At 47.1% G+C, this 25,405-nt stretch overlaps 1 protein-coding gene across 12 annotated transcripts in view; it reads left to right on the top strand.

The window, feature by feature from the left end:
- TTBK1 (tau tubulin kinase 1) overlaps window positions 1-16,267 on the top strand; it is a 125,869-nt gene extending 109,602 nt beyond the window's left edge. For all 12 annotated transcript variants that reach the window (XM_026081587.1, XM_026081585.1, XM_026081588.1 and 9 more), the window contains 2 exons: window positions 5,200-6,797; window positions 8,109-16,267. In XM_026081587.1, the coding sequence (XP_025937372.1) occupies window positions 5,200-6,797; window positions 8,109-8,535 (2,025 nt within the window). In that variant the 3' untranslated portion in view covers window positions 8,536-16,267. The remainder of the gene's footprint in view (window positions 1-5,199; window positions 6,798-8,108) is intronic.
- Window positions 16,268-25,405: the final 9,138 nt, after the last annotated feature.

Raw genomic sequence — 25,405 nt, forward strand, 5'->3', positions numbered from 1 at the left:
CAGGGACCTGGGCAGAGTGTGTTTGTCTTTGCATGGGGGAGGACATATATGAGCACATTAACAAACTGGATATCAGTACTGCTTCTAAACCCACCAGGGTGAGTCTGCTCAGTACCGCTGGCCTGAGAAGAATATCTCTGGCTACATTTCCACTTAGAAAAGGACCTGGGAACTTCTAATGCATGTTAGTAAACTTGCCATAGCCAAGTGGAGACTGCGCCTTTGCTGATTTTTGCAGCATTTGCGGTTCCTGAGCTGCACTGCTTGTATTTGGTGATGTCTCTCCTGAGAATATCCCAGTGCCAGTGGTTCTGCTAATTTGAAACCCCACTGTTTTACAATAAAGACAAAGGCCCTCTCTCTGTTTAGCTGTTCTTGGGCACAGGGGCAGAGATGGACTTGAAAGGGCTGGTTTCTGCCTCTGCAAATATATGCAGGTAGATCTTTTTATCTCCTGGTTCTCATTCTGCTCTGTATTTGAAACCCTGCCCTCTCTGCAAAGCAGGGATATTTGTAACCTCCCAAATTCATATTGTTACCCAAAATAGTAAGTAGCCAAATTCCATTTAAATGCCATAGGGTTTTATGGAGAGAGAGAGAGTTAGAGGTGAAACATGCAGATTCTTTGGGAAATGCACACATTCAGACATACCTGTATACTCATACTGCCATACAGATTCCTGTTGACAGGAATTCTTCTGACAATTGGCTGACAAGTCAAAAGAGAATCAAGACTGAAGATGTGAGTCCAAGCAGATGGGAGAAATGGTTCACTGTGACAGTGATGAGCAATGGGCCTTCTGAGAAAGGGAGCATCACAGGCAGAGATCAGAGCTTGCTGGAGGATAAGCAAGTCTTTTTGCCCTAGAGTCAGTCAGCTCCAGCACAGCTCTGCTCATTCACAGGCTTGATAACTTTCTACAGTAGAGTAGCTGGCTCAGCTCATAGCATAGTTCCTGCTTTTTCTCAAGCTGGTGACACAGCCAGTTCTTTCAAACTAGGCACCTGTGAAGAATAAAGACCAATGCAAAGAGGACCTGGGGGGTCCTGAGGAACAGCAAGTAGAACGGGAGTCAGCAGTTTGCCCTAGCAGCAAAGAAGGCCAACCTCATCCTGGGCTGTATTAGCAAGAGTGCAACCAGTAGGGTGAGGAAAGTGATTATTTCCCTCTACTAGGCACTTGCGAGATGTCATCTAGAGTACTGTCTAGTTGTGGGCTCCTCAGTATAAGATCTTGACATACTGGAGTGAACCTAGCAGAGGGCCACCAAGATGATTAGAGGCCAGAAGCATAAGACACAGGAGGAGAGGCTGAGAGAGCTGGGTTTGTTCAGAGGAGGATCAGGACAGGATCGTATTTCTTCCTTGAACTACCAGATGAGAGGATGATGCCAGTATCTTCTCAGAGGTGAACACTGAAAGGATGAAATGCAATGGAAGCAAGTTGCTGAAGGGAAATTTAGACATAGAAATTAGATATAAAGAAAAACTTTTTCACTGTGGAGATGGTCAAACACTAGGACAGGGGCCCAAAGAGCCTGTGAGATCTCCATCCTTGGACATGGTCAAACTGAGTTGGGCAAGGTCCTGAGCAATCAGCTCTAAGTTGGTCCTGCTTTGAGTGGGGGTTGGATCAGAGACTTCCAGAGGTTCCTTACACCTATGTTATTCTACAGTTTTATGGTTCTGAGATACAGGCTAAATCATTCTGCTCCTGATCTTCCAGTATCTTCCCACAGTTCATCCCCATTGGTACAACAGAGCAGAAAAGTTTTTCTGCAGTCATTGGGGAACAATCCTGGAGCAGCTGACAGTGCTGTGCTATAAAAGGCAAATGGTGTGCCCCAAGAGAGTGGCATGGACACATACTTCTCTAGTAGGGGGGGAGCTAAACTGGAATGGCTTGTTCAGCAGTGTAGCTGCTTGCAGCCAGCTAGCTGCTGGCATGTTAACTCAGCAGTGAAGACAGTCTCAGACTTTGATGCCCTGAGACTGTCTTTCTTGTTAACACTTTCAGATGATGATAGCAGTGAAGGTAAGAAAATGCATGTTAAAATAATATTTGACCTAGATGTCTTTTCAGTAAAGTTTCTTTTAGTTGGGTTTGTGGATAACTTCTGCCTTCCTTTTTGTTTTTCATTTTTTTGGCTATTTATGCTCTTTGTATTCTCTCCTTGGTGCATTTACGGTGGCAAAACATTCAGAGTCTCAGGCTGCTTTGAGGAATGTGTTATGCAAACGTTGGGGTAATGCAGGCAAGAGGTTGAACAGTCCAAGTCTCCCATAGGTAGGTATAAGCCAAGCAATCACTGTCGTGCTTAGGGTGCAGTATCTGGACAGGGAAATAAATAGCAAATCCACAGGGGAAATGGAATGACAGACAGAAAGGCAGTCCATGTGCTAAATACCACAAGGAATTTGTACAGCCAGACATGGGATTACATGGAGGTTAGTAAGACGCCTGCAGCAGAAGTCAACAACAGCAAAGGGGAACCAGAGCAGAAGGAGAAAACTGTAATTTATATTACAGCAGTGTCATGCTATCCAGCTCAGGGTCAGTACCTCATTGTTTAGTGCTATATAGAGACCAAAAACTTTTATTTCCTTTCAGAAGCACTTCTGATATATTGCAAGAGAAAGAGCTGTTCAGGAAAGAGGGTTCTCTGGAGACAGGACTAAGGATGCTAAAACAGTCTGCCATCTGTGTGCACACTGGATGTGCTGAGGTTATGATGTTCCTGCAGAGCTGTTGGGATGTATGCTACTAACAGAGGATGAGATGAACATCAGAAGGCTCTAGATTGAAAAGATGTAAACAGAGTGCACTGTGGGTTATTGAGAAGAAATGGCAACTGGAAGGGGAAGGAGATATGTGATCAGCAGCAGAGGTGAGGTCACCATGAAGCCAGACAAGATGCCAAGGCTGAATCATTCGTATCTAGGTCTTACGCCCGGTGGTTCCAGCCAACAGTGGAGCCCTCCTGGCAGGAGGGACTGCAGGGTGCTGCAGCCATATCTCTGGCCTGTATAGGAAGTACATTGCAGGACTGGATTCAGTTCTCCTTGACCAGAAAGCAGGTGGGATGACACAGGTTCCTAAGAGCGTGGGAGGAGGTTTGAAGGTTTATATATGAGTTTGAGCAGCCTGGAAAAGAGAAAACAGTGGTCCTCCGACTGTACCACCAACCACAGCATCTAGGAAATGGAGCAAAGTAGAGCAGCAGGTGAAATGTCATTGGCAACGGGGTATCTTTTTAGTGCAGAGCTCAGTGCAATGCAAAGTGTTGGTCAGGGCTTCTTTGTTAAGGTCCAGTCCCACAGCACCTGTTTGATCAGCACTCCGGGGCAGCGGCATTGGTACTACGGTATTTTTATTGGGAAAGCCAAATCCAGCCAACAAGCTAAATCCAATCTTGAGCTGTCAAATAGACTAATTTCCAAGAAATGCCTGAGGGAGGAAGCCAAGTGGGTAATTTCTTTTGCAAAGAGCAGTAAGTCCATGTTATCAGTCCAAACTGCAGGTCTGTCATCCTGATGCAAAAGGTAGAGTGGGTCAGTGGAAGCTCAGCTCAGGCTGATATATGGCCATCCTCAGAGCCTGGCTCCTGCTTTAATGAAAGAAGAGGATAAGCTTTGGACTGCAGAGGTATTTTAATTTATACTGTAGAAAAATGAAGACAGTCACAGGCAGGCTTTACCAATGGGAAAGGAGAAATGAGGAATACGCTTTTCAAGAACGAAACAACCAAAACACAAATGAATCCAGGAGTCCTGAGAAATGAGTGCTGTCTGCAGCACTGGAGAAAACCTAATCACTGTATGCTTATAGCTTGGAACAAGTTTATTTGAAATTTCTCTGTTGTATGTGAGCATGAAGATCTTGTATTTTTCAGGCATACTTAGGGCAGATTTTCAGCAGAATTAGAAATTGGGTCACTGGAGTGAAAAGCTTTGAGGGTTATTCTCCCCTAGAGACAAAAAGAAGAGTTCTTTGCCCATGGTGAGTAGACGGGTCTGTAGCACACATACATAGTTAAATGGATACTTGTTTGGTTGTATAATCTAAACATCCTCTGAGTCTGTAAAATGTCACTTCAAAAGCAGATGTTTGGAGCCCTTCTGTTTGTTATTAGGACCTTCCAAAGGTGACATGTGATGCATTATCATCTGCTTGAGTTTAGGGAGAGGCTGTCATTTCCCAGCCTTCTTAACTGAAGGGTGACCTAAATGTTTTTTTAAAAATTCATTCTGTGAAGCGTTTCTACTGGGATTGTCATTTACAACCCATTGTGAATTAGGTTAACTTTGATGGTCATTTGCTATTTATTTTGCCCCTCTTTTGTTTGTTTAGTCAAGTGTGTGCATATGTACGAACACATGGCTGTTTTTCTATTGCTGTTATTTGCAGTCATTTCACAGCCTACTTCTGAAGTCCTGTGGGCAGCCTCTGCTCTGCAGACCACAGCTGGAGAAACACTGTTCCCAGCAGTAGTTCTGAAAGACAAGGAGTTTATCTGTCCTTCCTTTGCTCTAATGGTCAGACACGCTAGAGGCTATAAAGATACTTTCAATGTCAGCATTCATGAGTTACTCTAATGATCATTTTAGTGAAGGACCAGGGAATGACGAGTAGTAAAACCCATAGAAGACAGAATTAGGAGTCCCTAGAGGGAAGAGGAAACAGAAGGGAGGGAAGAATAATATAGCAGTGGAGAACAAAGGAGATACAAAGGGTATTGCCCTTAGAACAAAAGAGTATTGGAAAATGATTAGGAAATGCATTTATTGTAGAGAGGCCCCTTTGACTTTTAGGGCAGTTCAGTGCAGCCTGGGCATAACAAAGAGTTGAAGAATGGCTCCAGTAAGGAAAGAGAGAATATGTGATACTGAAGAAGACTGAGAAACCCTGAAAAAAAAACTCAAAATTGTTTGCAAACTGCTCTTTTAGGTCTAGGTTAAGAACTGCTAACAAAGAAAATCCTCTGGCAGGTTCTTTGCCTATGTTGATAACTGTCTTTGTGAATCTCTTCCTAAGATTGGTACTGATTGAATGATTGAGTGATCGCTGCTCAGATGGGTGTTCTGGGGGAGTGATGGACTAGATGTTTTCCACTGGTGCTTCCCACTGCTGTTCATATTTTTGCCAATGCTGTGTCTGAATACTAACTGTTTTCTTTTGTCATATCTTTCTTTTTGCAGGCATATACACTGAAGTCATTTGAAATGAATGGTCTGCCCAGGGCGGTGCCTTTAAGTTTGCCTTATCAAGACTTCAAAAAAGATGTGTCAGACTACTGGGAAAAGCCTAAGGTACCCCAGCGGATAAAGAAAGTTGACTTCTCAAATGTTGTCTTGACTGCTCCTTGCAAACCCCTTGAACCTCAACTCGAAATGAATGGGAAAGAAGAGGAGGAAGAAGAAGAGGAGGAAGAAGAAGAGGAGGAAGAAGAGGAAGAGGAGGAGGAGGAGGAGGCAGGGGACGAGATTGATATGCGCAGTGGCTCCAGCAGTGACATGAGTCAAAAAAGCACAGAGCGCAGCCAGGAGTGTGCACCATCCACACTCCTGGCCGATGACCAAAAGGGATCCAAGGGTCGAGCTTCCACTGCTGATGGGGATCTGGAACTGGAGGAAGGCTCAAAAACACTAGTGCTGTTTTCACCAGGTGATCTGAAAAAGTCTCCGGTGACCACAGACTTGGCTCCAGAAGTTGATCTGGGGACTCTTGCTGTTCTAACACCTCAGAGCGAGCGGCCACAGCCTATGGGTAGCCAGTTAGATGTATCTGAGCCAGGGACCCTGTCCTCTGTCCTTAAATCTGAACCAAAGCCTCCTATGGCAGTGGCTACAACTTCCTCCCCTTTCACCAAAGTTGAGCGCACATTTGTGCATATTGCTGAAAAGACCCACTTAAATGTCATGTCTTCCAGTGGCCAACTGATGAGGCATGAGGAATACTGTCCTCCTGGTCCATTTGAAGAGATCATTATTGAAGAAGAGATGGAGGAAAACCTGGTGCTGGTAGAGAATGGAAGCATACATTCAGGGCTAGAAGGGGCAGAGACAGAAAGCTGTGCACTTTCAGCTAATCACATTGAAATCACTTCAGAGACAGTAGGGGAACAGCTAGCTCTTCCCACTGGCATAGCAAAGCCTCCTGAGGACAAGTTGGAGCTCTCTGACAAAGTAGCACTCCCACTAGATTTGGAAGAGCCTGGCAAGATGGTTACAAGAGAGCACGACCTTGAGAAGACAATACCCATAACAGAACACTTTAAGCAAGCAGAAATCCTCCCTGACACACCACAGCAGGGCCCCAGAAGACCTCTGGGATCCAGGTATAGGAGTCGGATACCCATTTTGTTCTCTGAGGAGGACACTGGCTCAGACCTTTCAACTTCACTCTCAGCCAAAGAGAGGCTTTATAAGAGGGCGAAGCAACCTGATTTGGCTCGCCTAGTGATGGAGAAGAGGCAAAACCGTCTCCTTAGGCTGGCCTCAGGGGCCTCCTCCTCAGCATCCTCCAGCGATGAGAGGCAGCGGGCCTCAGAAACCCTTTCAACCACTGGTTCTGAGGAGGATACCCATGACTCTGATGACTCCATCCCAAGAAAGGCAGGGAAAGAGAAGGCTGCCCTCCTGGGAAAAGAAGAGAAACACATAAGCACAAAGAGCAGAATTCCTCGGCCCATCACACCGGTGAAAACACCACTAGAGACAATGAGGTCTGAGAGCTCCATGGCTGTTGCCATGCCAGTGCTATGTAGCTCCCTGCAAGATGCAGCTGCTGCTTACAGGTAAGGCCAAAATTCTGAGCAATACAAAATGCTAGACTTGTTCAGGAATCATAGTAAGGGCTTTTCTCACCTGTCCTGTTTCCTGCAGTCATTTCAGCTCACCTGTGTGTGAAATACACACCTCCCTGACTTCTTTAGCTCAGTCTGGCCAAAGAGTCAAATCCCTCTTCACTTGTCCTGGCTTTGGGGCCCTCTTCCCTTCCATGATCTTTTGGTTTGGTGCTGCTAATAGTAGATCCTTCCTATGTTCAGCTTTTAGTTCTGCTGCATGATTGGCATGGCCCTGACTCTCTAGGGAGGCCTGGCCTGGCTACTGCAATTAGAGCTGCAAGGGCTGAGAGTTCACAAGTGGCTCCTGAATTTCCAGTGAAGAGCACAGTCTGTTTTGGAGTCTACTTCTGTGCAATTGTGAGAGATATCTTTCAGGGAGCAGAACCAGGAATGACAGATATGCCCCAGCCTTCTCTGAGTTATGCTACTATGGCACCAAGAGGCCTCAGCAGAGCTGGTATCCCTGTGCTGACTGTCCTGCTGTGTATAGTAGATGCCCCAAAGAGCTGATTGCCTCAGAAGATAACCAGCATGCAAAAAGCTCAAGAGAGGGAGATATACACACACATACGAGCAGTGGTGGTGACCTGGGATAATGTGTGCCACCTTCAGATGGTTTAAACTCCATACATGTCCCTGTGCCTGGCTCTTTTCAGAGGTATCTATCTCACTGTTGAATAAGCATAGGGATGTAGGTGGAGCTGGGCCTTCTGAACTCAGCCTTTCCCTGTGTGCACCAATGTCTGACTTTCTACCTGTCCTTGTGGCTGGACATCCAGTCCAGGAACAGAATTGCTGCTGTGACCATGCCACAGGTTCAGCAAATTCTGCTCTCTGAGAGACATGAGGTAAAAGGAGGTGGCCTATTTGGGTTGGTTTATTTGCCAGCAGAGATATAACCAGAGGCCAAGTGGTGCAATCTGGCTTGTGCCCACATATCCAGACTATATCTCCTGCCTTGAAAGAGGTAGATGCAGCCATACTGCATGTTGAGAAGAGTGCCAGATACATGCCACCTGCCTAACCAGGCCTGGCATTTTCCCAGAGGGTGCTGGTTGTTAAACATTTATTTTTTTAACAGCAGTGACGATAACAGGATGGTGCTCAAGCTAGTGCCGCATTTTGTTCAAAACATAGATCTTGCTGTCCTAGTGCTGGCAGCACCTTGTGATTGTCCAGCAGCATTCATGCCAATGCTACCATAGCCCGTAGCCCACTGCAGCAATTCCTCTTCATCCTCCCTCTTCTCTTTCCCTGCAGGCTTCAGGCACAGAGACCAGCTGGAAATATCCCCAACGACTCCCGAACAACACAGATACAAAGCCGGCTTCCTCCTTCACCGAGTTCCACTGCTCTTCCTCCTCGAAGCAGCTCACGGAGATCTAGTTGTGCACCCCCTCGGAGTCCTGTCCTTCCTCCAAGAAACCCCAGTGCTTCCCCCAGAAGCCAGTTACTGTCTAGGAGGGAAAGCCCTTCTCCTTGTCGACAACGTAAGCCAGGGACTGCTATTCAGCGAGTTCCACCTTCCCCCCGACCTCAGCCCCAAGCTCAGGCCCTGGGGCCAACAGGAGACTCCCTGCCCTCACCTGGTGTGGCCAAAAAAGGACAAAGAGGAAAAACCCAGACTCAGAGTCCAGCAACCAAAGGAAAGCAGGTGTCCCTGGAAAGTAAGGCAGCTGCCAGATAATGATCTTCTTCTGCCAGCCCAATAGACTGGGTAACTTCTGCATATAGTATACACTTGAGATGCTGCAGCACAGCCTTCCATGCGGGAACCACAAGTGTATAGCAGTAGCTGTACTTCAATGCTTCACTCACTCTCACCCCACACTGTCGCAATCAGCTCCCATGGGCCTGAGAGCCTCTGAGCCACGGAGCCTTCTTCAAGGGAAACATCCCGTCCCCGGCTGACGCTTGCTAATGCACAGCACCGAGCAGTGACTCAGGCAGCCTGCCTAGTGCCTGACTCTCCTCCCTCCCTTGGCATTCCCCTCTCACTGTTAGCAATATCAGTTGCCAATACCACGTGCTGACCCTGGCTTTGGAAACAGGAACAAAGATGATGAGAGTGAGGCCTGCTGGAGAGGAAGGCTCCTGTCCTTCAGGCAGCTCCCTCTCCTCTCTTTGCTGATAAAAACGCCAACCTTGGCTGCCATGTTTTACCTGAGTGTTGGCTCACCTCCTGCCATCTGCGTGAGCAAGGGATCGTCACTAGCTTAGCCAAGAGGCATGTATGTGAGCTGAGAGGAGAGGAGCAGGGGAGGGATGGAGGGGGGCTCTGCTCGCCCTTCCTGAGGTGTCTCTGCCAGCAGGTCCAGGAAGACAGACAGGCCTTGCTGGATGGTCTCAGCTCCTACCTGCTCCAACATGTCCCACAGAGGAGGGAGTCCGGCATTGCTGCTCAGTGACACTGCTGCGGTTTCAGCAGATGCATGGGTGGGGGTATTTAGATGGAAGTAGGGGCTGCATTGGCAGCTTGCCAGGAAATCAAGAGCGCCTGCTAATTGATGTGGACGGGAGCACACTGCAGCTGCTTCTGCCTGAAATATCAAACTGTGACCTGTGGAGCCTTCATCTTCCAACATAGGGTGGGGCCTCTAGACATGAGTGTGGTTGGTGCCATGGTTCTGTAGTCCACCAGATGCAGCTCCAGCCTGAAGATGTGAATAGTCACTGGATGCCTTTAGCTCGGGTGCCCCTTGCACCTAAATTCCTTGTATTTTATTGTCACACTCTCGGTGTTTGTGAATTTTGGCACCATGGCTGAAAGTTCCCCTACACAGCAGGGAGGGAAGTAATTATTCTGTAGTATGCTCAAAAGCTGCTGCTTTGCCAAGAGAAGTTCGCTGGCATGCCTTGGGTATCCTGTGCATCTCTGACCTAGAATATAGCTGGCTGAGTTTGGGGAGGTCGCGTTTATGTCTTTCTCTTTTTGCGTGCTCAGCTCTTCCACATACTGCGTGAGAACTAATAATGTGAACATAACAGAAAGGGCTGTGCTCTTCAAATAGTGTTATCAGAGCAGAAGCTCAGGTCTCACTTAGAACTAAACACCAACTCTTTAGCCACCAGACTAATTAGGAATGTTTGAAAATGTGAAGCAGGAGGACTGACACAGAAATACTTGTCTGAGTCTGATGAGATCTTGAAGTAGTCACAAAATTTCCCCTGTGTCTCACAAGCAAAAACACCCCAGACCCAAATACTCTGGGCTTCACACTGCTGTTGTGCCTAAAAAAGGCTTTGCATGAGGCAGAATAAAAATATGGCTTCTCTGTCCACCCATTCCTGCAGCTGCAACTAGCAGCTTCAGTAAATAATTGCAGATGATGGAGGAGGAGGATGGAGGAATCTGGAAAGTAATAAACTTGATTCATTTGAACATATATAGAGAGAGACAGCCATATTTATGGCCATGGAGTCTGAGGAATCCTGAAGCAGTTCACATCTATAGGAACTATTCTGGAGAGGAGTATGAGAACTATGATGGTGTGGCTGGGAGAACGGTGTACTCCTTGGACATCTGAGTAGGGAAATATCTAGAAAGAGATGATGGGAATTACCTCTCTATATGTGACAGTACCAGTGTTGCCAATGCTAATAGTTTGTTTCATGTAGGTCAAAGTGTTTGTTGTTTTGCAAAGAAGTTATTACCCTTGGTAGAGTAAGAAGCACAGCTTCCAGTCTAAAACCAAATCCCAGCCCTCATCATTGCATAGAAGCATTGGGAACTCTGAGCTCAGGTTGTGGTTTGATGGATTGAGCTGACATTGCCATCAAAAGAGGCAGTCCCTCCAAGTTCCATCTGCTTTGCTGCACTGTCCTACCTCCCTTACGTTGCGCCAGCTATTTGGTGAAGAGGTTGGAAACACTGATTCAGCATGAAAACAAACACTTTGGTTTGCAGGGTCAGTTTGTCAGTCTGGTTCAGTTCATCAGTCTGGATCGCACAAATGCTTGTGCCAGAAGTGGGAGAAGGAGAGGACAGACAGTGTGTCCACTTCTGAGGGCACCACGACTCCATGTGGGTTTGAAGTGTTGGTCAAACTACACCCTAAATATGCCCTGCATGTTTAGAAACTAGAAGACAGTATAAACCCAAACACATTCTTTCCACAAATATGAACTGTAATGACAGTCCTATTAATTTGTTAGAGGATTGTTCATTTTAGAGTGCTTAGATGGTAAGACATGGTCAGTGAAGCCTTTACCAGGCATTCCATCCAGGTCTTGTATGCACATGCCAAAAAAAAGATATTGAAATAGCTTGAAAAGAGAGCTACAAAACTATTTACACAATTAGCAAACCTGCCTCATCATGGGAGGCTAATAAAGCACAATCAATGTATTTATTCAAGGGAAGGTTTAGAAGAGAGTTGTCTGTGTTCCAGAAGTACCAGTATGGGGAAGGAAGCTCCCAGAACAGGGTTCTTCTATCTAGCACATGAAAGCAAGTTAAAGAATTGGGTAGATTTTTTAGTACTGAAGCAAATATCCAGTGAAACGTCTCATAAGAAATGTGAGGACTCTTTCTTATTAAAAGGTTTTCTGAGAAACCTGGATGTCTTCTAAGATATCTTCTTGCCATAACCCAACCACAGATAGTAGGCAGGGTGCTGGTGACACCAAGGTAACATCTCTCTGGTGTGATGCGGTAGATCCGTGTGTCTAAGATTCATGCTCCTGCAAAATACATGCCAAAGTTGTCACATGGTGGAGAGCCACCAGACAGGTCCCACAGATTTCAGAAAGCCAGTGAAAGATTTTCAAGGCAGGAAAATACCAACCTTTCCCCAGGTGCCCTGTTGTTTGATAGGGCTGAGCTGAGGCTGCAGCTGGTTCCACAGCAATCTGGGGGAGCTGCCATCAGCCATCCTTCCATGTAGTCATGCTGTCAGCTGCCCTGCACCCGCCCAGCCCTGCTTGCCAGCTGCATGAGACTGCTCTGGCCTGGAGGGGAGCAGGACAGTGCATCAATGACTTGGTGCTTCCACTGGTCATTTTGGATGAGAGAGGGCTGCACCATCAGATCTAAGAGCATTAAAAGTTGTCTGACTGCAGCAATGCCTTCTCCCCAGATACCCTGAGCAGGAGCTGCTGGATGCTGTCACTGAAAGGTTTTAAAGGTTTCAAATTCCTGCAAGGCCTGACTGTCCCTGCGTGTCCCACAGATTTGGAGCTCTGGACCTGTTCCCCTTCCCAGTGGCAGGTGATGCTGTGATCCTGGTTGGATATCACAGATGAAGCGTTTCACATATTGCCTCTTTCATTCCTTCACTGAAGTTATTTTTTTACAGGATCCTCAGTGCTGGGCTTTTCTGGTCAAGTGGATAAAAAGAATTTGCTACCCACAGGAGCACGCTGTCTAACAAGAAAAGGTCCACATAGTCATGTTTTACTAGCAAAGCCAGTCACACTGTGTTGCATGGTCTAGGTATGCTTGCCAGCCCTCTATTAGCAGCCAGAGTACTGCAGGAGGGCCAGTGGTGGCTTGCTCTATGGCATAAGTGTCAGGAGGGGGACTTGGTGAAGGCTCTGCAATGCAGATGCTGCTCTGGATCTCTTCCCTTGCTCTGATTTTCAAAGTTCGACCCTTTGGTTGCTCAGCGATGAGTGTAGCCCCCAGGGGACACTGGTTGCTGGGTTGCTCAGTGCACACTAGTGGCAGAAGCTCCTTGTCCTCCCATGTGGCTGTCTGGAGGGATTTCTGGCATGCAGCTAGAGCCAGCAGTGACATTTCCTGCTAGTGTCACTATGAAAAATGCCCTGCAAGAGGGTCAGCAGCTCATCTGGGTCCTGTCTTCTGACCCTATCCCACAAGGAGCCTGGGAGGGCACCTGTCCCATTTGGGGGCAAGCACAGGAGACTGTGTTTGGGGGACGGTCTGTCTTATTAGGGAGAAGTTAGATCTTTGAGGGATAGGGCAGAAGATCCAGTCTTTCTCTGGAATGGCAGGACACGAGGGGTTGTCACATCCCAGAAAGGCAGGAGAAGCAAGACCCTGCTGTTCCCTGCCATGAAACATGGTGCATGGGCTCTGTCAAGCCTCGAGGACACATAGGGGTGCTCAGACACTGTTTTTGGAGTGGGGCATTGTTCTTGCAGTGAAGGTAGGGAAGATCCGGCTGAACAGAGCAGAAAAGATGATTAGGAAGAATAAAAAAAGAAAAGTGTTTGGTGGGGGGAGGGGGGAGGAGGGAGGAGATGCAGACTCCCTAGCAGGCCCTTTTCCATGTTAACAAGGATTTCTAGGAACAGCCTGACACTATGTAATTCCCACTTGGTGAGTTTGCTGCAAGATCTGTCCAGACCAGCTGCACACGGTTGTGTTTATGTGTATTTTGAGGGGATTCCTGGAACAGCTGGCCACTGTGCATGTGTTTGAGTGTGTATATTTGCATGGGTAGCAGGAACAGATAGTATTTCTTCTGGGATATGCCCAGAGTCCAGCACTGTGGGGTCCTGTGCGTGTGTTGGGAGCAAGAGTGTCTTTGAGACTGTCTGACATTGTGATATTTAATAAATGCTCTGCTATGTGTTTTTGCTTTGCTGGGGTCTATGAAAATCCGGCCTGCTTTCTCATCTGCCAGCTGAGAAGATGGGATGCTGGTTGGTAAAATGAGTCAATGGTTATTGCCTGGCCAGGAGACATTTGCAAAGAAACTGGGATATGGGAGGATGTGCCAAGTGGTGAATCGGGAAGACAGTTCTCAACACTAAGCCAGTGTGAAGGACAGTTTATATGAGTAGAAGGAGCAAAAAGATTAATGGTGCTGGACAGACTAATTCCATGGAGGGACTTGAACACATGGCAGGAGATGCTGAACTGATTCATCTGGTTGGCAGCGCATACACTCCTGCTTGTTTTGGTGCAAAAAGTGTCTTGGTAGGAGACATTTCTGAGTCAGTTGTGCTTTGAATTTGTGAGAGGCAGGAGGCTTTGCTTGCCCTTTATAAGTAAAGAATATTATAATATATATATATATTATTATAACATAGTATAATATAAGTAGTGCCCATTATATGTAGTGGCTAAAGGTTGAAAAGGAGCCTGCTACCTTCAAAGAAGTGCCCTGAAGCTATGTGATGTCTGATCTGTGCAGGAATGACTGCCTTGTGCAGTGCATGTGAATGGAGGAACAGTACACCACTCTACCAAAGTGCATGTGAGCTGTGAGGCCGCGCTCACCAGAGCATGAACCCAAGGCCAAAACACGCTGGCTTGGATAACTGGCAGCAATTGTGCTTGCTATCAGAGTTGTAATAACCAGTGGACTGACATACATCTCTGCATGGCATGTGTCTGGGTCTGGAGACTCTTTGCTCAGGTGATTGTCCTTGACTGACACAAGTGTGGTTGTGTGCAAGTGAAATGCTTTGATCCAAAGCAAGTTGGGTTAGGCGCAAGAAAATCCTTGATGATGTTTCTCCTTTCCAACACAGAGGTATTTTCTCAGTGTAGATCCTCTATAAGAAGGTGGCTAAGTATCTATTTATAGCCTGACCAGCTCCAGTAGCAGCTTGTTGGTCCCTTAGCACATTTCTTTCCTCCCTATATAGTTTCCTGACCCCTGGCATGAGCCCATCACTGCTTTGTGTGCACAGACATCGATGCCCACTGAAGGTCTTGCCCCACACATCAATCGTCTGTGGTTAAGTTAATCTTGTTTCAGTGAACACAGTAAAAGTCCTTCTTTGGATATGGTGATGGTGTGGTGTGGATGTGGTTTCAAGTGAGTTTCTTCTGGCTTCATTGAAAGGTGTCCATGTTCGAACTGTGACAGGCTGGTGTTACAAAGCACACAGGGACTATCCGAGAGTTTGCAACCAGCTTTGATTGCATCTGTTTGCCAGCTACGCCAACAACTGCACAAGAGAGAGTGAGCTTGGGTTTCTGTTCAAGTCCTGTCACCCTGTGGTGTGTGTTGTACTGATAGTGTGTGGGGAGGGGGCATGTGAACTGACCATTTGATGACCCCTAAGGTTCTCTGCAGCACTCTGAGTGTTTTTTTTTCCCCCCCCCCCTCTCTTTTTCAGCCTGTTGCTGAGTTTTGTGGGGCTGGGATTATGCTGTTAGTAATGGCAGAGCCAGATGATGTGAAGATAGGTTGGCAGCATCTCCATGAGCTTTGGTGGCTGCATCTTTGTCAGGCCAGGGTTTAGCCTGGTTGCAGGCTGTGGTGATGCCATGATCCTGGGCACAGCCAGGATCCCATGAAACACTCTGGACTGGCCCAGACAGGTCTAGCCACCAAAAGCAATTTATATACCATAACTCTCCTGTCCCCTTGTTCTTAATTTCCCTCCTTTAGCAAATTCTCTCTAGAAAGTCAATGTTTATTCCCTGCAGGTTGGTCCCTCCTGAATTTCTGCCAAGTGTGAGGCAGACTTGGCCCCAATGTATGCAGCAGGTACTGCATCATGCAGGCCAGTGCTCGGGGTTACAAGGAGGAGCACTATCCCACTTATGTCTGAAGCTGCAAATATGTGGAAAACAGGTTTAAGGTATGCATTGGTGCCCTCTGCTAGAAGGAGGAAGAGAGGTACCACAGCAAATCCACAGGTGGGTTCTCAGTAGGAACCAAGGTGAGAATGCCTCCTGTCCTTAGCTTCGAAACCAGAGGTGGCTCCAAAGGCAAGATCTCCACTTTGGTGAGGGTACTGTTTTGTTGGTATCAGCCAGCACTTGCTCTGCCTCAAGGTTGCCTTGTATTGCCACCACCATGAGCACAAAGAGATCTGAAACATTGTCACTGATGGAGGCAGGGGTTGATATTTCCTTGGTGCTTAGGTTGACGGCTGCTGTGGGTGCTAAGGCCATGGCTCACATACTGGGGTGTGAAGAGCTCTGCAGGACATGGGGGTTAGGAGAGGAGTCAAGTGTAACATTATGTATGAAACCCAGTGTTATGGGACCTGGGCTGCTTCTTCTCCAGACAGGAATTAGAGCTGGAAATGCAGATAGTTTTGTATATCTCCTTTTAACACAATAGCATGTGGCTCTACACTCAGACGTTGTACCTGGCACACCAGTGTTTGTTTCCTTTGTCTCTGACTCGGTCTGACAAAGATTTTAGGCCTGGAGACAGGACTCTTGCTCCTTTGGTACTGTCTGCCTGGAAATGCGACTGGGTCTCAAGGCTAAATCTCTCTCCATATCTTCTTTGCATTCTTTAGGAAAGCAGCTCTAGAGTGTTTACACACTGCAAACCGAATGTACAACTCTGACCAAGGAACCAAAATCAGGTTCAACTGCATGGCAAATTTCTTGGCCATAAAGTCTGGCATGCATCACAGAGGCCCTGTCTGTGTACAGATCCACCTGGCATTTGTCATAATTTCAGATCATGTCTTAAAAAAAATATATGATGATGCCATTTTTTGTTCATATCGGACACAGTTGTCATTAGATTTGTTATTAAAAGGGGATTCTTGATCATGCCATTAAAAGCCTGTCTACCTTTTCATTGGAGTCTTCTCCCATTTATTGGTGTCACCATGTGAACAGCAGTGGATGTTGTCTACCTTGACTTCAGCAAGGCTTTTGACACTGTCTCCCATAACATCCTCATAGGTAAGCTCAGGAAGTGTGGGTTAGATGAGGGGACAGTGAGGTGGATTGAGAACTGGCTGAATGGCAGAGCTCAGAGAGTTGTGATCAGTGGCACAGAGTCTAGTTGGAGGCCTGTAGCTAGCGGTGTCCCCCAGGGGTCAGTACTGGGTCCAGTCTTGTTCAACTTCTTCATCAATGACCTGGATGAAGGAACAGAGTGCACCCTCAGCAAGTTTGCTGACGATCCAAAACTGGGAGGAGTGGCCAATACACCAGAGGGCTGTGCTGCCATTCAAAGAGACTTGGACAGGCTGGAGAGGTGGGCAGAGGGGAACCTCATGAAGTTCAACAAAGGCAAGTGCAGGGTCCTGCACCTGGGGAGGAATAACCCCAGTCACCAGTACAGGTTGGGGGTTGACCTGCTGGAAAGCAGCTCTGCTGAGAAGGACCTGGGAGTGCTGGTGGACACCAAGGTAAGCATGAGGCAGCAATGTGCCCTTGTGGCCAAGAAGGCCAATGGTATGCTGGGGTGCATGAGGAAGAGTGTTGCCAGCAGGTGGAGGGAGGTGATCCTCCCCCTCTACTCAGCCCTGCCGAGGCCACATCTGGAGTAATGCGTCCAGTTCTGGGCTTCCCAGTACAAGAGGGATGTGGCACTACTGGAGCTAGTCCAGCAAAGGGCTACAAAGATGATTAGGGGACTGGAGCATCTCTCTTATGAGGAAAGGCTGAGAGAGCTGGGCCTGTTTAGCTTGGAGAAGAGAAGGCTGAGAGGAGATCTTATCAATGTGTACAAGTATCTGAAGGGAGGGTGTCAAGAGGATGGGGCCAGATTCAGTGGTCAGTGGTGTCCAGCGACAGGACAAGAGGCAACAGGCACAAACTGAAACACAGACAGTTCCATCTGAACATGAGGAAAAACTTTTTCACTGTGAGGGTGACAGAGCACTGGACCAGGTTGCCCAGAGAGGTTGTGGAGTCTCCTTCTCTGGAGATATTCAAAACACGCCTGGATGCAATCCTGTGCAACGTGCTCTAGGTGATCCTGTTTGAGCAGGGGGGTTGGACTAGATGATCTCCAGAGGTCCCTTCCAACCTCAGCGATTCTGTGATTCTGTGATTCTGTGAAGCAGAAATACCATGTGAATTGTTGGTGAGGGGTCTTGTTATGATTGTGCCTGGTTTTCATTCCAGCTGTGTGGCAGCTATGGTCCCCCTTTTCTTCATCCTCTGATGCTTCCTGCGGATCTGCACTTGTGGCATCCCAAGCTGCCATAGAATCATGTAGTTCTTTTCCTTCTAGTAAGCAGTGTCTCCCCAGATTTATCTTCTGGACATTCAGCATTACTCTGTCTTCCCAGTCAGGGCCCTTTTTTCCTTGCCTGTATTTTCATTCTTCAGCTACCCATTCACCCATGTTTTATTGATTCCTCAGTGCCTGCCTGCTCCCTTCCAGACCGATCTCCTCCAATATGGGAGGTGCCCTGCTCCTACCGATTCAGAACAGCCCAGTGTGTCTCGCTCCATCTTTGACACTATTAAATGGAGCAAGGCAGGGTAGTTGCATGGGAAAAAGGAGGCATCAAGGACAACGATGAACCAGCAGGTAAGGACAGTGGGAAGAAACAGATGTTGACTGTCAGGGGCCTTTGGCTTTCCATCTCAGATGCATTCAGAAGCTGCAGTCAACTCTGGCAAAGACAGGAGAGCAGTCATGTGGGACTACAGAGTCAGCCATAGAAAAAGTGTAGCTCTCACTCATTCCAGAATTGCAGATCAAGAAGGAGATAGCTCATCCACATTCCTTCCGAGGGATGCTAATCTATTTACACTCCTTCAGAGACTGCCTATGGCAGCCAGTAAAATAGCAAAAAAAAACTAGAAATGAAAGAAGCAAAGCAGCAGAGGAAAGGTGGAAGTGCACCATTTCCTTCCTTCAGGAAGCCCCAAGAAAGGCTTCCCTCAAATTTCTTCTCATTCTCTCAAACTCAGCAGTACCTGAGTTGAGGTTCTCCTTGTCCTGCCTACCATAGTGTGACACTGTCCCTGCCCAGCCCTGAAGCAAGGGTGTAGCCATGTGAGACCAGTGCACAGGGAGATGGGCGGGAGGTTTTACTGACCCATGGAAGGGGTCTCAGGAGGGAGCGGTAAGTGGTAGAGTTTTTGAAAAATATTTCAGGGTTCCAGCCCTTCAACTTGCCTCAAAGTCTTGCTGTGTTTAAGGCCAGCCCTGCTGAATGTGGAGCGTGGGTCACAGGAACAACCAACCAGAATGACTGCCTGAGTCTGCTTCATCCTCTTCAGCTGTGTCATGCACAGCCTGGCCTGAGAAGGATCAAAAGCATCAGAAATCAGGCCTTTCCCTAGAGCAGGGCTAGATAGCAAACAGTGGCCAGGAACTGTCTGGGCTCTGGGTTGGGATCAGGAGGAGGGAGCCACAGCCGGGGTGAAGATGAGACTCAAAGGCAGTAGGCATTTTCCTTAAAACTGGAGTTGCTAGGGATGTTGAGAAGCAGCTAGAATGACCACAAATCATGATGGGAACTAAGGTTAGAGCCCTGCAACACGGGATTAATCAACTGTACATGTTAGTGAGGCAGTTTATCCTAATAGTCAGGCTATAGGTCAAGGATATAAAGGAATTAGGCTTTGTGCAGCTTTGGTACTGGCCCATAAGTGAGCAGAAGCAAGCCTTGCCTGCCCCTGTCTCTCAAATGGAGATGATGATACCAACATCAATGATTTTGATCCCTTTCAGTAAATACTTTGAGATAACAGCTAGAAGTCTTACAGGAACTGAGGAAGCTGCATTCTAAGAACTGGGGTAACTGGGAGAGCTAGTGGAGTTAAGGAGCACTGTGGTAGGGACTTTTGGTTCTCTTTGTTGCCCACAGGACACAGCATAGTGGGAAGATCTGTGGGTGGCATCGATAGGTGCCATGTGCTCCCAGCTAGTAGCAGTGGGCAAAGCTGCAAGGTCTCAGCCAGCTAGTGGCAGTTCTTTCATTTGATGCTATCCTGGAAATAGTAACTACCTATTAGGTATGGTGAGATGTCTGACAAGGCCCAGAGCAACCTGATCAAAATGAGCCCTACTTTGAGGTTGGGGGGAAGGGGGGTTGAACCAGGTGACTTCCAGAGATCCCTTCTAACCCCTATTTTTCTGTGAGTCTAAGATATTATGTTGCTGTAGACAGCTGAACACACAACACACTGATTTCACTGCTTCTGGACGGTTGAGTGGTTCAAACTATTAGTTTCTGTAAAGACACTATAATAATCTGTTCCCTATTTTGTTCCTTCTGGAAACAAGCATGTTGTTTGCCTTGTGACGACAGCTGTACACAGAGCAGAGGTGTCCCCACAAGATATGTTATTTTTTCCTAGATCATCACGAATCTTCAGCTTTTCTTACAGCAAGCGTTTCTCCTCTGCAATGAGGTGAGCGTGTTGGACCTGCCTCACTGCAGTGTGAGAGGCTGGGACCAAGCCCAAGACATATGCTGGCATTTATGCATCCTGTTCTCATGAAATGAGACGTGAACCTAACTTAATGCTAGAATCATCTTTTGAGTTTCCTTTGATTGAGGCAGACTGGCAATTAGTGCAAGCTGGGCATTACTGCAGTCACCACCAAGCAGCTGTAATCTCCAGGTGCCCTTGAGCCCACCCACACTCCAGCCACAAAGTGCTCAACCACCCCCCATTGCGTGTCTGATGTGTCTCTGTTTACACCACTCTTCTACTGCCCTTGGGAGCACCTTGTGTCTAGCTATGCCCGTGCCCCTGTGCATGTGATTCTGTTAATTTTAATCAGCTCTAGCATATTCCACATTCAGCTCCACATTCAGTCCACATACTGGACTTCTCTGCCGACCTACATGAAGTTTCCTTTCCTTCCTTACCAAGTAACATTCACTTACAACTAACCAGACCAGGGTTTCAAAGGGATGGAAATCAAGGGACAGCAGAGGGGGACAGTCTGGCTGTCATATCATGACAATTTCCATATAATGACCATGTGGCCATTATCCAAGCGTGCAGGAGACAAGTTCTGGTAAAAAAGATGTGTGTTTGGAAGGATTTCACAAATCCTGATGGTAAGGCATGATGGCTTAGATGTAACAGCTGATAGGTGTTACTCACCTGCCCAAGGAGAGACTGCCTGCATGACTCCTCACCCTGGAGGCTGAGCTGAAAGTGCAGGTCACAGTAGGGGCTAAGGAGTTCATCCTACATTGAAAACAAACCAACCAAGGAACCCTTCCAAGGACTGTCCCACTGGTGGCAGTGAGGACACTGGCTGAGATGGAGCCATCACCATGGGACCCGGCACCGCCACAAGTCCCATGAACATGTGGCCTGACAAGCCCCAAGTGAGTTTGTCTATGAGTGGGGAGAAGCCACCAAGCTCTAATTTCAAAAACAAATGACGAAAAAGGTCAGCTGGATGAGGCACAGAGTAAAGCACCAACTGTCTGCTCAGATAAAGGCTGATTATAGGTAGGAGTGCTCAGTCCTCCCATCTGCAGATGGGTGGGCTGTGCATGGTACAGGCAGCTCACAATCTTCCCTGCCCAAGCACTGTCTCTACAACCCTGGTGACTGCTGAAGGGGACATCTTGTGAGCAGGAGGCCACTGAGCTGGTGAAAATAGAAGTAACCTGTTGGAAGAAGAGGAACAATCCCTGAGCAGTTTGCCAGACCTGGTCCAAAATGCTCCTGTTGGAGAGTCGCTCCATGACAGTAACCATAAGGCCACTGATTGGAGGCACAGAACAAGTGCAGCTCTGCTGTCAGGAGTGCCTTGAGAAGACCACAGAGATTGACTCTTGGTCCAAGCAGAAGGAGGAGGAAAACTGCTCTCTTCCCCTTGACACCCTGCAGTTTTTCTTTCTTCCTTTTGGGGAGGTACCAGCTGGGAATGGTGAGGAAGGGGAGGGCTGGGCAGATCTGTGGAGTTGCTGGGATATGACATGTGAACAGCCGGGTGGGCAGAGAAACATCGACAGGTCGAATGTTAGACCTTGCTTTGCTCACCCGGTAGCTACAAATCACCTTCAGCAACCACGCACTTCTATCCCCTGTTTCAGGGGAAGAAAGTGAATGAGTGTGCCTGTTTTCACACCTACATCTTTGCTATCTGTGCACACTTTCCAAAAATAGTGTTCCAGGCAGTACTAAAGCCCCCTTGACCTGCTCCAAGCTCCCAGGCAGTATTACATGGCTTTGGGGGGCTGTCAATGGACCCTGTTACCAGCACCTGGCTCTGCCCACTGTGTTTGGACCCTATGGGACTGTGTCTGTTGCTGAGAACATGAGTATGGTGGGGTCCCCTTTGGCTCCTGGCTCATCCCCTCACACCATGGAGCTGCCCTGCTCATCTGCTCCCTGACCTGGTGGGTGCGTGTCTCAAACTCTAACAACATTTTGCTTCACACAGGATTAACCTCTTCAAATGCCAGTGATCTAATTGTGGCATTTCTCATCCCTGAGAACACTTGTTCTTGCCTGAACTCCCCTTTCCTGTTACATCTTTTCCCTGAGTAAAGGAGTAGTTTGGGTTTGTCCTCTCAATAAAACCCAGGAAAAGAGATTTCTCCCTGTCTAATAGTTTGGGCTGAATCATTGCCTTGCTAGAGCAGCCCTTCCCAACAGCACCAGTGAGATGAAAAGAGAGGAAAACAGTTCCATAAATGACTGTAGAAAGGGTCATGAAGGGGATCTGCTGGGTCTGTCTAGGGAGGAGATAGGATGAGGGCTCTGGCTGCAGACCCACAGTCAAACATGGCAGAAGATGTGAAAGTGGCTTGCTCGCATAGCTTCATGTTAAAGCAGGAACAATGTTAGTATTTCTGATAGCTGAGAAAAGACGCTTTGGCAAAAAAACAGATTACTTGCAAACTACTTGCAAAAATTGTCTGACTGATTAAAATGTCTGCACCTAGGAAAACTGCAAATAAGATAGAGTAAACTTGCTAATGTGACACCAAGGAAAAATGGTACAAAGTCTCTTTCTTCTAACTCCAAACAAAGATCTTCAGGAGGATGAAGCTATTGAGTCCCTGGAGCTCTCTGTTGGCCCCTCCTTGGCTTTCTCCAACTGAGCTAGAAAACTTTGTGTGTATGCATCCTGCTGAGAGTGTTTGGACACAATGCTGCACTATGGCGCACCCTAAACTGATCCTGTGGGCATGCTGAGGAGAGTTCATCTCATTTGGCCAATTTCGTAGGACCTCACTGTCCAAACAGCCTTTGCAAATAATAGAAAAAATGGAAACTCCCAGTGTGTGATGCATTCGACTTCCCATAGGCAACTCCGCCTGCAATGAGCTGGAATTAGAAGGGGACATATCTGCCCTCTAAGTGCAAGGGAATGTATTTTCAGAGCAGTCAGGCATAACCGAAGGGAGAAAGAATTTCAGAATCTGCAGCCTTCCCATAGGAGAAAAATGCAGTTTAAGCACCAACCTACAACACACTAGTCTGACCTCCAGCTATTCTGCAGTGACAGCTTTCTAGCTGATGAGTGGTTCCCGTTCCAGCTCTAGATATAATGTTCGATATTCTTCCTCTCCATAACTTCTGAGAATCCAAATGTCTCTCCTCAGTCTGGAATCACACTGGTCAGGTTAGGATTACCTTTGTCTCTCACGTCCTGTATGTGACCTTTGTGTGATGTAAGGCAGTCAGGATTTTTATTTAGTGATGTTCTTCTAAGATGCCTAGGAAAATTAGAGTTAAAACTTTTTTTTCTATAAAACCACCCTCTGTTACTGCTAAAAGGGCTAAAATTTGTGGGGAAAATAGATGAAATAATCTCTGCAACTTCTGCAGACACTGTATAAATAGTCTACACCAAGTATCAAAAGGAAGTGTGTTAAACACAATAACAGGCTTCTCGAGAAGCTATGGAGAACTAAGGATCAATCAGCAATTAAAAGTCTGGAAGAGGAACAGAACTCTTCCCAGGCAGGTTACTGATGTCAACTAGAAAAGCCAGTGAGGATCACACAAGGTACACATAGTGCGGCTCTACTTGCTACAGGAGTAAATCAAGTACTTCTGTCAGCCAGTCTAGTACAGCTCTGTAAACAAGATGTTATAAAACTACAGCTGGAAACAACACATTAGTGACTGGGTCATTTAATAATTTTCTTCCTTAACAACAGCTGGTATTCTGAAAAGGGAAAGAAAGAAAGATCGCAGGAAAAATTTGTACATATGTGAAGTAAAAAGTCAATTCTTTACAGTTTTGTATGTGAAAATAGCAGCCAGGGAGTCAGCCTGCTGTCACCGTAGCCAGGCAAGTCAAAGCAGTTTGAGTCAGGTCCTGAGCCTAATTAGCCAAGTGGTAGGGCACAGTGAGTCACACTCTTTGCACACATGTTGGTCATTAACTAAATCTGGTAACCAGTTAAATGAATGTGTTAAATTAATTTAAATTTGTTAAACTGGTTAAATGAATACATCTGAGTTGGAGAAATATTGCAATCAACTAACATACATTTTGAGCAACTGCAGTAGGAATTGCAGCCCCAGGAGCTTCTGGGCATTGAAATATAACCACTTTTCTGATGGGTAGGCTAAAGCTGCTTTGCAGCTTAAATATGTAAAGGAGAATCAATGAGCGTTTTTATTCCTTGCTCTTAGAAGAGTAGTGGTGAAGAAAAGCAATTTGCCCTTTAGTTCAACTTCAGCTTAAACTATAACTCTGGAGGCACTGTGTTGTCTGATGCACCCCCTCACTCCTATTTCCTTCCCCTCCACTCATCCCAAGATGAGCACTGGCAATTGTTCATAGCAAAGACTGGGGCAACATGTTAGTTAATCACAGACAGCTGAAAAGAGCAAAGATCGTCTAAGGTCACAGCATGGCTTCCATTGCCTTGTAAGCATGAGCCTATGGTGTTCTCTTGCTCAGAGTGCTTTCCACCTTTGCAGCATTTGATATCTAGGTGATGCTCAGCCTGGCCATTCAGCTGCGACAAGAGGTCCTAAGAAAGGCTTTCTTGGTCATTCTCATCTCTACTGTGCTACTTTGCATGCACCCTGCAAAGTGGTTATATAGTCTTTAGATGGACAACAACGGGGTGCTGCTCCTGCTTGCTGCATGTTGCTCTGCTTCCCAGACAAATCCAGGATGCAATGGTCTGGGGACTGTTATCCCCAGGGGTTGTCCAATGGGTTCAGCCTATCTAGAGCACTTGCTGCAGGAGAAGTTTGCGCATGTCTTGTGTCCAGATGTGGTGAGAGTGTTCAGAAAGGGACCTCAAGTCCTGCAGGCTCCCGACGGAGAGTTGGGGTAGAGCCTTCTATCCCACTGCTCCCAGTTTAGCCTGCCCTGATCTCATTCCTCTTCCTAAGTCTGCCCAGTGTAGGGCAGGGAGTTGTCTATCTTGTCCTGAAGTGTTAGTGATCCTCCAGCGACATCTCTGCTGGGCATGAAAGAGGTTGTGCAGCTCCTGGCAATTTTAACAGGCCTGGGGCGTCTGGAGCTGCCACTTCACTGACTTTTGTTTCAGGCACATGGACTAGAGACTTTTCTTCTTTGAACCGTGTTGTTTGTGCCTGTGTAAGCTCTGATGCCATATCTCCCCAGTTGCTGCATTTTTCAGGCATTGTTTCTATAATTCTTCCAAAAAATCCAGCAATTTTCCTGCTCCTTGCTCCACTAGTATAAAAGTCTTTTGCCCTGTGGTTGTGTGACATGTAAAACCCAACTGTTATGTGTGGCAGATGCTGTTCATCAGCCTCCACCTTAGGTGACAGGCTCCTCCAGCTACCTGTCAGTCTCTCAGATGCACGATCTAATCCTGTTCTGCAGTGGCCCTGGCTGAATAAAGAGCGCATTTCCTTGGTTAATAACACAAGACTAGTGGAAACTCAAATTAAAAACCCATCTCCTCCTGGAACCCATTTCCTGAAACAGGCAGTGGAAGAACCAGGGAGCAAGGCCTGTGTAAGCAGTGGTGGCAGCAGTACCTGTGTGTGACTGCAAGGC

The sequence above is a fragment of the Apteryx rowi genome, unplaced genomic scaffold, assembly GCF_003343035.1.
Source record: "Apteryx rowi isolate R43461 unplaced genomic scaffold, aptRow1 scaffold_555, whole genome shotgun sequence".
Classification (NCBI taxonomy): domain Eukaryota; kingdom Metazoa; phylum Chordata; class Aves; order Apterygiformes; family Apterygidae; genus Apteryx; species Apteryx rowi.